This window comes from Gobius niger (assembly GCF_951799975.1).
Source record: "Gobius niger genome assembly, chromosome: 4".
NCBI lineage: Eukaryota > Metazoa > Chordata > Actinopteri > Gobiiformes > Gobiidae > Gobius > Gobius niger.
Window position 1 is genome coordinate 3380234 of NC_136855.1, and position 12210 is coordinate 3392443.

At 46.2% G+C, this 12210-nt stretch overlaps 2 protein-coding genes across 2 annotated transcripts in view; both read right to left on the reverse strand.

The window, feature by feature from the left end:
• Positions 1-456: 456 nt before the first annotated feature.
• Positions 457-7824, reverse strand: dbx1a (developing brain homeobox 1a). Its single transcript, XM_079555622.1, has 5 exons — positions 7539-7824; positions 6899-6990; positions 6709-6807; positions 1653-1855; positions 457-732 (listed from the first exon to the last, which is right to left on the reverse strand). The coding sequence occupies exons 1-5, from the start codon at positions 7742-7744 to the stop codon at positions 463-465; spliced, it is 870 nt and encodes a 289-aa protein (XP_079411748.1). The 5' UTR covers positions 7745-7824; the 3' UTR covers positions 457-462.
• A 2940-nt stretch (positions 7825-10764) lies between these two features.
• Positions 10765-12210, reverse strand: part of tmem208 (transmembrane protein 208) — a 381758-nt gene continuing 380312 nt past the window's right edge. Inside the window, exon 7 of the mRNA XM_079555135.1 lies at positions 10765-10776. The gene's annotated coding sequence lies outside the window, so the exon portion shown is untranslated. The remainder of the gene's footprint in view (positions 10777-12210) is intronic.

The following is a 12210-nucleotide window of genomic DNA, read 5'->3' on the forward strand; positions in this document are numbered from 1 at the left end:
TGTTTCCACCCGTGTTAGAATCATTAATGAACCTTTCTAGATTTGACTTTATATACAAATTAGCGTATAAAAGTGTCCCCTGAGCTAAATGCTAGCTTAAAATCAGTTAAGTTTCTGTTTTTTGTGGGTCGGATACACATCGACTGGCTGCTGAACATGATGATGAGAAAGCACAGAAAAGGACAAACCATACCTTGGCATATTTAAGTATTGTGCCCGGCTTCCCCATTCATTTATTTGGGGAGAGAACGTTCGATTTAAGCAAAATGTGTGCATTTGTAGGAACAGGCTCAGAGCTAGAGGCGTTTCTGTGACTGCTATGGTAAACATTCCCACCCGGGTCTGATTTCCAGGCTGTGGGGTTGGCGTTAGAGTTTGGGATTCCCGAGTTTCCCAGGCTGCATGAACGCAGCATCAGTGGCCGCATCTTAAGAGTCCAGAGTGCCCACACCACGGCGCGCGTTAGGACACCGTGATCTCGTCGTCCGAGTCCGAGTCCGAGTGTTTGCTGGACGCCGAGGGGGAGGAGCTCATCCGCGTCATGTGACTCTCCAGGAAGTCCTCGTCGTGCTCCTCGTCGTGCTCCGCCCTGGGGCCGTGCACGTCGCTCAGGTCCGGGTGAGGGTTGGACTTGGTGGGCAGCGTCTGCTCGCGGCAGCCCCCCGACGACAGCAGCTCGCGCTCCTTCGAGTTCCGCCACTTCATGCGGCGATTCTGGAACCAGATCTTCACCTGGAAACACACGGCGGGGGTTTGCTTTAGCACTTTTTTCAACGATGTGGACAACCGAGAGTTACAAATGGAGCCAGTGCAGCTGAGAATGCCATTGTGGTAACTATGGTGATGCTCAAAGGTCTGAATGTTGGACTTATAGTTAACAGCTGGACCTGTCCACATGAAACAAACACTGTCCCGAAGTCCAGATGAACTGAGGTCACATGACTGTCTCATAAAGGCGTCTGGCCCCTGACACATGACTTTCTCTAAAGTCATCAACACAACTTAGACATTTTCAAACAGATAGGGGGGTTTGGGAGCTCCCCCCCAGGGAAATGTGAGCTAAATGTATATAGAAATCATTTTGACTGACTGATTGATCTGTAATAAACTACAGTATATAGTTTGATGCAAGGATGAGGTGATGTGACAATGAAGAAATCCTCCCGGTGCCAGTGCTTGCCCACCCCAGATATCAGAGTGGAGCTGCAGTGCTCACTTTTACCACTAGATGACACCAAAGAGCTCCTTCACGTTGGTGTAGCATCAGAAACACCAGGAGATGCCACACATGGGATAAATAAAATGCTCAAATATATACTTGTTTAAAATAAAGAAAGTTAAAAGCAAAAGGCTGAGAGGGACAGCTTTGGAAAGAAATGTCCAAATGTTTTCCCTGATCTTATCTGGAGGTGAGAGGATTCACAAACCTCCCTGATCTTAGGGCTCAAAGTCTGTTCATCATTTGGAGTTAGGGCAATGTTTTTTTGATACCGGTACTTTAACGGTACTTGATCTACGATACCGATACCAGTAGAACCGTGACTCTTTTCGAAGACTCTGGACTAACGTGGACAGGTCATTGGCTGCACACTTTACATTATGGTGACGTCATGTGTGTCTCCAGCTCAGGCCGGGCCTCCCCTGGTTCTCACCTGCGAGTCCTTCAGCCCCAGCTTGCCGGCGAGCTTCTTCCTGTCCGGTTTGCTGATGTACTTCTGCTTCTGGAACATCTTCTCCAGAGCTTTGCGCTGGACGTCGGAGAACACGGCCCGGCGGAGCATGCCCCGCCGCGGCTTCCCCCGGGAGAGCAGCGGCCACGAGAAGGTCCCGGGCATCGGCACCACCGGAGAGGAGGCTGTGGAGAGAGAGAGAGAGAGAGAGAGGAGGGTTAGACGCAGAGACAGCAGAGGGCGCCAACGAGAGAGGACAAAGAACACGCATCTTTGTTTACACTTACAGACAGCAGAGGGCGCCAACGAGAGAGGACAAAGAACACGCATCTTTGTTTACACTTACACTGACTTTGAACTATTCCAGAAAGAACTCACGGATCACACATCTAAACACTATCTATTCCTGTAAACAGAGGAACTTTCAACCAAACGTGTAATAATAATAAATAAACCTCTATCCTAAGCAATTTCCAAGGAAATGTAGCTTTAACGTCTGTTGGAATCAAATGTCATGCCTTTTAATGGCATTTCAGGCCTAAATATGAGCTCATTCATAACTTCAGTGCTTTTTTATTCCGTAAAGGGACTATACGGAGTTTAAAATGAAGTATTTTCCTCCCCCTGCATGTGTAGAATGAGCTCAGACCTGTTCACCACAACTGCCTCTAAAATCCTGCACTGTCACTCAAAAAGTTGTTGCCGAAGTGCCGTCATGCACGAGTTTAATATAGAAGCTGCAGTTACGCCTATGACCAGAGGTGGCAGCGGTGAGTGTAAAATGGCCAACTTGCATCTAGCCCCTTTAAATGTGCAACAGTGTTTATAGACGATCAAATTAAGTCAATATAAGAATGAGCCAGTGTTTTGAAATGAACAGATCCCAAAGACTCGGCTCCTTTAAAAAGAGCCATGAATCCAATCACTCGACACAACACAAAGAATGGCCGAGAAAGTGAAGCATTCACTAAAGTGTCTTGCCCAAGGCCACAAGGACTCAACTTCTTGGTGTAAGTCTTGCAACTAATCCAGAAATCAGTGAAATATTCTCAAAAGATGAATCCCAGTTTGCTTGAAATAAGATGATTGTTTTCTTGAGCACACACTGGAAAAAGAGTAAAGACTTCACTACAAAAAGTAAATATCAAGCATTGGCTTAAATGACTTGAATTGAGGAAATGTATCTTGTTTTGAGCGGGTTTCACTCATTTAGACACTTTTCCTGATCGGACCAAGTTTACTTTGCTCGTTTGAGGACATTTCAGACCAGTTCTAGGGCAAATCTCGCTTGAGATAAGAAAGTAAAATTGCCAATGAGACCAATTTTCTTACCCCATTGGCAAAGAAAATGATCTGAAATAAGAACGAAATGTATTGAAACGAGTCAGAAACATCTCAGAACAAGTGAAATAATCCAGGACAAATGCCCAAGAACTTCTTAACTAATCAAAACAACTAAACTTTGGATTATTATGCTCAAATTGAGATGTTTATACTGATCTAGTTAAATACTTTTTGCAGTGTGAGCAGGCTTAGTCACTTGATCTTGAGCAGGATTTCTGATTGTTCCATTTGTATTTGCATTTTCATCTGATCTTACATGACTTCAAACCGACGCAAATACAATGCACCTTAGTACCTTATTTTAAATCCTTTATCTCATTTAAGACGGTCATTTTTACAGTGCAGTGTATGTTTTTGTACTTGGCAAGTTAAAATTACTCATAAAAAGGTTCATGATCTGTCATTTCAACCCATTTGGTCGCATCATGAGCCTTCAAACTTGAGCAGAGAGACGTTTCAACTCGGCACAGATGACGGCATGAAAACCCCCTGGATGACTGAGAGCTGCCTGAGTCCACTTCCCTGAGACCAGCTTCAGTGTGATCACGCTCCTAATGGAAAAGGCCCAGGTCCAAACCCCCCCCCCCCCTCCTCCCTCTCTCTATGTTTTCATTTTTTTTCTCTCTTCGGTGGCAAAATGGCGTGAGGTGAGTAATTAGCCGGGGGGCCCGTCCCGCGCCGCATTGGGATGCAAAGCAGGGGCCCGCGCCTTTTCAAGGGCCGCACAGAGAAGTTAACGCGGCGTGAACGGTAATTGTGGAGTAATAGACTCGCAGCGAAAAGGCCTCATACCGCCGCACAATGGGGCCCGATTTAAACACGCAAACAATCGCCACGCATACCGAGGGGAGGAAGAAAAGGGGGGAGGAAAGGAAGAAAAAAAAAAAAGGGGTGGGGGGGGGGGGGGGGGGTGGGGGGTGAGGATGATGTTCTTTAAATGGACCCGGAGCTCATTGAGACGCTGTTGTCTGTTGTTCGAGGCCGGGGGTGAAAGGAGCCTCCATTATCGACGTGAGAGAAAAGCACTTTATGGACTTTCAGATCAGATTAGGTTTATGACGGAGCGCAAAATGGCGTCCGCGGCGACGACTCCCAACCCCGCGGCTTCCAAAACTCCGAAACAAAAGTAGGAGAAGTGGGGAAATGGACGACATTTAGGGAGTTTAAGGGGGAATCTTGCGATGCATCCTTCAAAGTTGTCCAAACAAAACAATGCATTGAAGTATCTCCCTGAATGTGTCCGAGCTCGTCCACTGGACTTAACAATCCGCGTCAGATCAACTTAAAACAACTCCAAATGTTTTCACGCACTAAGAAGCGTTTTGGCAGCCGCTTTTCGTTCAAGACTTTCCACAGTTTTTCAAAGGCTGTAAGTCAGTCCCATCGTAAACTTGTTTGAGTAAAACATTTTGCGCCTGTGTAACTGCCGATACATAAAAGTCCATGTAAAAATGAGCAGTTTCTTTTTTAATTTAGTAAATTCCAAAAAGCCAATAACTATTGACTAACTGTCCTTCAAGACGTCTTTAAACCTGTTCAACTGATTTGAAGTTTTCCAATCTAAACAATGCATTGAGTATGTCCCTGAATGTGTCCAAGCTCATCCACTGGACTTAAAAACCTGTGTCAGATCAACTTTAAACAACTCCAAATGGTTTTATGCACTAAAAAAATGATTTGGCCGACACTTTTTGTCAATTGTGGCGCAAAATTATATTCGGGAGAAAGTTTTTCAAGGGATGAACGAACACACTGCAAAAAGTGAATATCAAGCACTGGCTTAAATGACTTGAATTGAGGAAATGTATCTTGTTTTGAGCGGTTTTCACTCATTTAGACACTTTTCCTGATCGGACCAAGTTTGCTTTGCTTGTTTGAGGACATTTCAGACCAGTTCTGTGGTAAATCTCGCTTGAAATAAGAAAGTAAAATTGCCAATGAGATAAGACCAATTTTCTTACCCCATTGGCAAAGAAAATGACCTGAAATAAGGACGAAATGTATTGAAACGAGTCAGAAACATCTCAGAACAAGTGAAATAATCTAGGACAAATGCCCAAGAACTTCTTAACTAGTCAAAACAGCTAAAATTTGGATTATTGTGCTCAAATTGAGATGTTTATACTGATCTAGTTAATTACTTTTTGCAGTGCATTCCCACGGTAATATTTGATGATTAAATATAAATGTGTGCCTGTCAGCGATCAGATAAGAAGAGCTGTGTGCGGCTGGCAGCATAAAAAAGTTGAGTCCCAAAGACTTAAATCAATTGGTCCAACTAAATATAATCCTTTTTTTTTTTTTTTTTTTTTTACAGATTTGAAGTCGTTCAACTGAAACAATGCATTAAGTCCATCCCTGAACACGTCCAAGCTCAAAAACCTGCGTGCGATCAACTTTAAAGTCACACCCGGCACATTCTGGTTTCTCGAGGTCGTTAGCGCCGCGAAGCCCAAACAGGCGTCACCGCGGGGTGTGACGGGACTCGGCCCCCTCAATGGGCCCTAATGGGAAATTAGAGCATGACTGGTGGCACTGGTGACTGGTGATTCGGCCTGGGCCTGCCGTGTGTGTGGCTGTCTGCCCCCGAAAAGAGCCGCCGGGGCTGGGCATGGGAGTGTGGAGAGAGACAGGGGGGAGAGCCACACGTGAGGTCAGTTTGAGCACGTCAAACTTACCGAGTGAAACTAAATCTTTGCTTTTTGCCAGTTATATGAATTTACACATTTTTAAGTGCAATGATATATTTAGTTTAAGATGTTTTTTTCAAAGTGCAAAGAGAGGCTCAGCAACCTGCTCAAGTCGACATCAAATGATCCTATTTGGAGGAAAGTGTTGCTTATTTTCAGATTAGTTTCTGCAGTGAGAGAAACAGAGAGAGGAGGACTTTGTTCAGAGATTCTGCCTGTTGCTTCAACTCAAAATGCAGCACCGGCTAACGGGAGCTTTAGGGGGTTCATTTATAAAGGCAGGTGCAAGCTGAAAAATAAAATATGCTATTTTGTCGACATGTTGCACTGACTTGACTATCTGATGTCACCTGGATAACAGTATTCTGCAGTGTAAAGGAGAGAATACTGCGTGAGTAATACATGCATGAAGGACTGATGCACTTTTGCACTTGAGCAAATACTTGATAAATGACCCCCATAGTGGGAGACTCTTCCGTTTCAAATCCCGTCACTGACAACATGGGTCTCAAACACCTTTTCTTTTGTTGGTCTTTTTGTGTCTCTGGGTGTGCGTATAAGTGAGTAAGCTTTACCCAAATTTAAAAGCTTCTGTACTGGAGAGCTCACAGCCTACAGGGTAATGCCTCATTTGAAAGCAAGGCAAAAGCAAACGTGTTGCCATGTTGTTGTCCTCACTTTTTCATCTCATTTTTGCCACTATTTTGTGACTTTTTTGCTGCTCTTTCTCTGTCATTTTTTTTTAAATATTTTTTGTTGTATTTTAATCCTTGTTTTCTCGTGCTTGTTTTTTTTCAAGAAGCTTTTAGATTTGGGTAAAGCCTAATACCGAGCAGTAGGTGGCGTTGTGCAGATGTGTAGTCAATGCCACCGTCGTGTTGCCACATTGTTATCTCAACTTTAACTCACATTTAAAAAACAGAAATGAGAATATGGCGCAGAGAGTCCGTCATTCTTGTCACAGAACACCAAAGTGTGACGGACAACGATGAAGCGCGTCTTACCGGGCAGGTACGGGGCTCTGAACACCGGGTGGAAGTGCCCGTCGAAGCACGGCAGCGGGAAGGTCTTGTGCAGGTGCAGCGCGGGGAGAGGAGGAGAGGCTGCGGCGCACACAAAGAGGGAAAACATCCACGTGAGCTTTGGGGATTTGAACGTGCGGACTTCAGCGGGTTTGTGAGAGGAGATGCGCACCTGCTTTGGGAGACGGAGCGAGGATGGCGCTGACGCCGAACTTCAGGAAGGACGGGTCTTTGCTGCTCGACAGCTGCGTTTTGGCTTCAGCTCTGGAAAGAAGCAGATGTTTAGATGACGTTCATTTGACACAGATTGTAATAGGAAACAAAGACTTTACGTTCATACAGGAACAAAAAAACAAAACAACAACAACAACAAAACAGAAGCTGGCGATGTTTGGTTTTCCAACAGGCTACATGTGTAAAACAATCACCACAAGTCCTGAAGAAAACTAAAATGTTTGGCCCGTGCTGGGTCGTGGATTTGTGGTCTATTTTTTCAGATTGTTTTGTAATTTATTGAACTCTAAACTGACGGTGTCAGAGTTGATGGAACCGTCTTATTTATGACGTTTTTTAATAGATCACACAGGAATTATGGGATTTTTCCATGTACATTTTGAACACAGCTCCTATTTACAACGATAACAAATGCCTTTGCAGTTGCCCTTGAGCTGGAGACGCTGTCGAAAAGAAGAGCGCTGTGCGCGCTGTGCGTAATGGACACTTTCCCAGTGAAACTTTGCCCTAATCCGTGCCTTCCGTGTTGTCACGAGGCTCGTTAAAGTTGGTGATGAAGTGTAAAGTTTGGGACTCACTCTGGGTGTCGCGGGGACGGCGCCGCGGTTGGGAGCGCGCACGGGGAGCGGCGCGTCGCGGGCACGGTTCCGATGCGCAGCAGGTCCTCCACCAGGAAACTCCTCTGCGGCGGCAGCGCGTGCGGCATCGGCGGGAGCGTGCACGTGGAGGGCCGGTACAGTCCCGGGTACAGGGCCGCGGGGGCGAGCACGCTGGGGATCATCATGGTCCCGCGTCAGTCGGTGCGTCAGGAGCGTCAGGAGCGAAAAACAAACAAAAACAAGTACCAGATCCACGGAGGGCGAGGAGAGAGATGTGGCTCCGGGGCCCGCGTGCAGGGCTTTTATAGCGCGAGATCCGAGCCCCCTCACCCGAACCCCCCCTCTCACGAGCTCAACAAAGTGTCCGCGTGCGCCGCCGCTGATTGGCTGCTGCTCGCGGACTTTATGGATCAGCTCCAGTCCCACCGCGCGCCACAGGCCGACGCTTCGGACCGGCGGGGGCGTGCGCGTGTGTGCGCGTGCGGGACCAGGGCCTCGGTGAGTGCACGGTCTCTTTGTGCGCGAGGATCATTAAAGTGACACTAAAGAGCCGTTTGTCTGAGGCACCTGTTACTGCGCCACAGACACACACACGGTTTATGCCTTTGGAGCTCGTTCTATATGATGATGTCAGAGCAGAAAATATGTTCTCTCTCCGTGTGTTAGTGCAGAAACAGTCAACTGTGTCCGGCAGAGGAACAGAAGCCACTTTTATGGAGTCTTTCCTCTTACAATGCGCAACTGAAGCCAGTGCGCAGGTCAGGCAACTTTTAGTCCTGGTTGAGTCGGTTTCGTACATTTGTTAAAGGGAAAACCCCTTGAGACGCAACATCTCGTTTTCAAGGGGGACCAAGTGTAGCCCTGGTGTAGCCCTGGTGTAGCCCCAGCTCTGGCCCAGATCCTGGTCGCGGTCACGGCGCGGCCTCTTAAAGCGATTGCCTCCATCAAACTCCTTTAACAGATGTGTTAAATGTCCCCCCGTCTCTCTCTCTCTCTCTCTTCATTCATGGCGCGGCAGAAGTGTGCGCTCGTGATCGCGTTAACCGTGAACGAGCTGCCACCGTCAGCTGCACCCCCCCTCCCTCCCATCCACCTCCTCCCGGGGCCCCGTTTGTTCCACTGTTTCACGCCTCTGAAAAGAAAGTGCTGCTGATTGGATTTAAACGGCGCAGATGAGCCGCTCTGACGAATAAAACTCCTATTAATGGGTTTTTAGGCTCTGGGCGGGGATTAGGCCCCAGCGGCGTCACTCCTCAGCGCCCTGCATTCACTATTATTATTATTATTATTATTATTATTATTATTATTATTATTATTATTATTATTATTATTATTATTATTAGTATTAGTATTAGTATTAGTATTAGTAGTAGGCTATTATTAGTATTAGTATTAGTATTGAACTGTTATACTTGTAGAACACACACAAAAGTGAGGATAAAGTGTCCTTGAGTGAAACTATACTCATTATATTGTGCATCTAAAAGGTTATGTTTTCAGCCTCTTATTTTTTTCCGTTTTGCTTTGAAACGTGTGCCAGATGCGCGTTATTGGCACTTTTACGCACAAGACCTTTCCGGATTTCTGGGCCTATATGTATTTTTTGTTTGTTTATTCATTACACAATATTAATGTATTGGAATCAGGGCTTTCAAAACATATTTAAATTCATTTTAAAAACAACCCTCTCGCCTCAGACTTGTTGATAAAAGCGTAAATGATGAGTCTGTGGCGTTATTGTCCCAGAGGGATCATAGAGCGCTCGCATCCAGGCCACGTATGAGCGACAGGAACGCTCCGAAAGGCTTGAGTTAAGCGGCCCGGTTTGTTCAAGGGGGTTAATGTAGTCGTGATGGAGCGTTAATGCGCCGCGGACAGCTGTTCTCAGTGCGGCCTAAAGGCGCAGAGAAGCCGGCGCTGGTTCGCGATTCGTCCCGGTCATTAGGATCAGGCCGCGCTTCCTGCTCACCAGCTGCTAACGAGCCGCTCACCCGCCAACCCGACACCCACGCGGACCAGGAGGAGGTGTGGGGGGAGCGGGAGAGAGCAAGGCCTGGACCAGAGGCGCATTTCACGGGGGAGGGCCCGCTCTAATCGCCGCGGACTGATGGAGACGCTCTGAATTTAACGCACGGGATTAACAGACGTTTATCAATTTATTAGAGCTCATAAACGGCCGCTTCATGAGACATAAATAATCATCATCCTCCGGCTCCGACAGGCCGAGGCGCGGAGGTCTGTCTGCAAAACGGCAGAGCAACAGTTACAGCCTTTATTTCCGCGGACATTTCTGTGGGATGTCGCGCTGTGCGGAGGCAGAGCGCGCTGGAGGCCTTTGGGTGGACACGGGACAAGAGGCCCGCTCGGTTTCGTCTCACGTTCATAAACTTCTTTGTAATTGGTGATTGTCTGCCTTACAAAATCAACTTTTCCAGCCGCTTCAGACTGAAGACTGTTTGATAATGTGCTTAAGGGGAGACACTACAGGCAAAACTCAATTTTTTCAGTTTTCAGGTTTTGGGCCAAATTGGTCTCTGAACATACAAGCTTTCACCTGGAAACAGAAAATATGTCTAATCTTCACAATAACATGTTTAAATATTGCGCTGATTCAATGTTCCCCCATAGACTTATATGGGAGAATGCAATTTCAAGGGCCTTTTTCTCAAAACATTGTGTCAACACTATGTCCACGTCAGTCAGACCTAAAGACTTCACATTGTCCAGCCTTGGACTGAACAATATTTGGAAGATTTTTCTAGAGGGATTTTTTATTATTTAATCCCTTAAACCCCATTTATTGAGTTTTGAATGTCAAAAAATAAGGCGAAAATTACATTTTTACACATTTTTCCACTAAAAAACAGTTTATTTTAAAACTAAACAAGACATCCAAAATCCCCTCTGAAAAAGTCTTGGTAACTCATTTATCAATAAAATGAAACCATAAATTGGAATGTAGCTCTATCCATTATTCAGATTTCGTTGCCGAAAAGATGGGAAATTTGGGGCATTTTTAGGCATAAAACACCTTGTTCTCATATGAAAAGATAAAATGACAGAAAACTTGCAATGTATTTTTTTCTCACATTTATGCCAGTGATCGACAGCAAACGTTTCAAAGGGATATCTGTAAATATACATTTTTTCCCTATTCACCTGCAGTGTCTCGCCTTAACCACAGTTCGGAAACTAAAAAAACACAGCATTCTATTTTCTTATGGTAAATGTTTCAAAGCGTGATGTGCCGCCGCATCTCCAGTGCGCCGCAGCTCGATGGAGGATGAAAAGCCCCTGGTTGATTATAAAGTGGTGGCTGCAGTGATTGATCTGAACAGAACGGCCCTGAATCATCTGAAAGAACGACACGCTTTGTCTCAGAGTTCGGCGCTTTTTTCAGACAAACGAGTTGGATTTCCCCGCATGTAAATGTGACGGATCATCTCATTGTGCATATGCAGAGAAACCCCCGCGTCAGCCGCCCGCGCGCGGAGCGGCTCAGAGCGGCCTTTGTGTCGTTAACTCCCCGGGTTTACATCCTCCGCAGCGGCCGCACCAGCCGCGGCCCGGCCCCGCCGCGGACCCACAGCCCTGCCCCGCTGAAAGGACGGGGAGGGTCCGCTCCGTCCGCGCCGCGCCCCCCCGTCATGGATAAATAACGAGCGGATAATAAACAGTGAGCCACCTGTCGCAGCGCGGCGCATTCGGAGGCCCTCATGCGTGCGGAACTTATTTACTCTGCGCTTTTGACGCGTCCGCTGCGCACAAAGCTGCAGTTCATCCGCCCCGGGAGGAGAGTCCGGGAGGTGGGACTGGTTTACTGAGTTAAGACCAGACTGGTTAAGGCTGGGTTTAGAGGTGGGTAGAGTAGCCCCAATATTTACTCAAGTAAGAGTAAAAAAGTACTTGGAGAAATTGCTCCTTGAGATCTGTGAGCGTAAAAGTTTGATTCATGTTTCAGTCGTGACATAAATGATGCGAAACAAAACATGAAGTAATATAAATATATATCTATGCATCTATATATCTATATCTATGGAATTCAAATAGAATACCACAAAAACATATACAAATAAATCATTAGGAAGAATTAAGTAACAAAACAAAAAAAGATTTCAAAAGGTTACTGGAGTAAACGTAACTGAGTACTATCCGCCTCTTGTAAAGGCTCTACCAAATGTTATTTATTTATTTACAATAATGCTAATTGTGTATGAACTCAATCCTCACTTGTTCCTCAGATCGTAGAGCGGGTTGTACGGGTCTGCGTACATAGGCACCGGTCCCACTCAAATGTTTGGGCACCCAGGTGAATTTGCCCTAATTACAAAAGGATTCAATAAATCGCCGAACATGCTCCGCAAATCCACGAGCGCGGGGCGTTCAGAACATTCATCTACTGCAGATGTGTTATTTTGTTCTGCTTGTTTAGCTCCATGGGTAGAGCGCCGGGCTCCCGACCACGAGGCTGGGAGATCAATCCCCACCTTCAGTTTTTTGTTTTTATTTTTATTTATTTTTTGGACTGGGCACCCACTGGGACGAACATAAATTGGCGCCTCTGTCTGCGTGCGCTGGTGTGTGAATGAGCGTGTGAATGGGTGACTGTCTCCTTGACGATGAGGTAGGATGGCGCTTGATAATGCGCAGC

Coding starts and splice junctions, on each gene's coding strand:
- dbx1a (XM_079555622.1), bottom strand. CDS start 7,744: ATGATGATCCCCAGCGTGCTCGCCCCCGCGGCCCTGTACCCGGGACTG. Junction 1,856..6,708: donor CAGAGCCCCGTACCTGCCCG/GTAAGACGCGCT, acceptor CTCTCTCCACAG/CCTCCTCTCCGGTGGTGCCG. Junction 733..1,652: donor TGGGGCTGAAGGACTCGCAG/GTGAGAACCAGG, acceptor GTGTGTTTCCAG/GTGAAGATCTGGTTCCAGAA.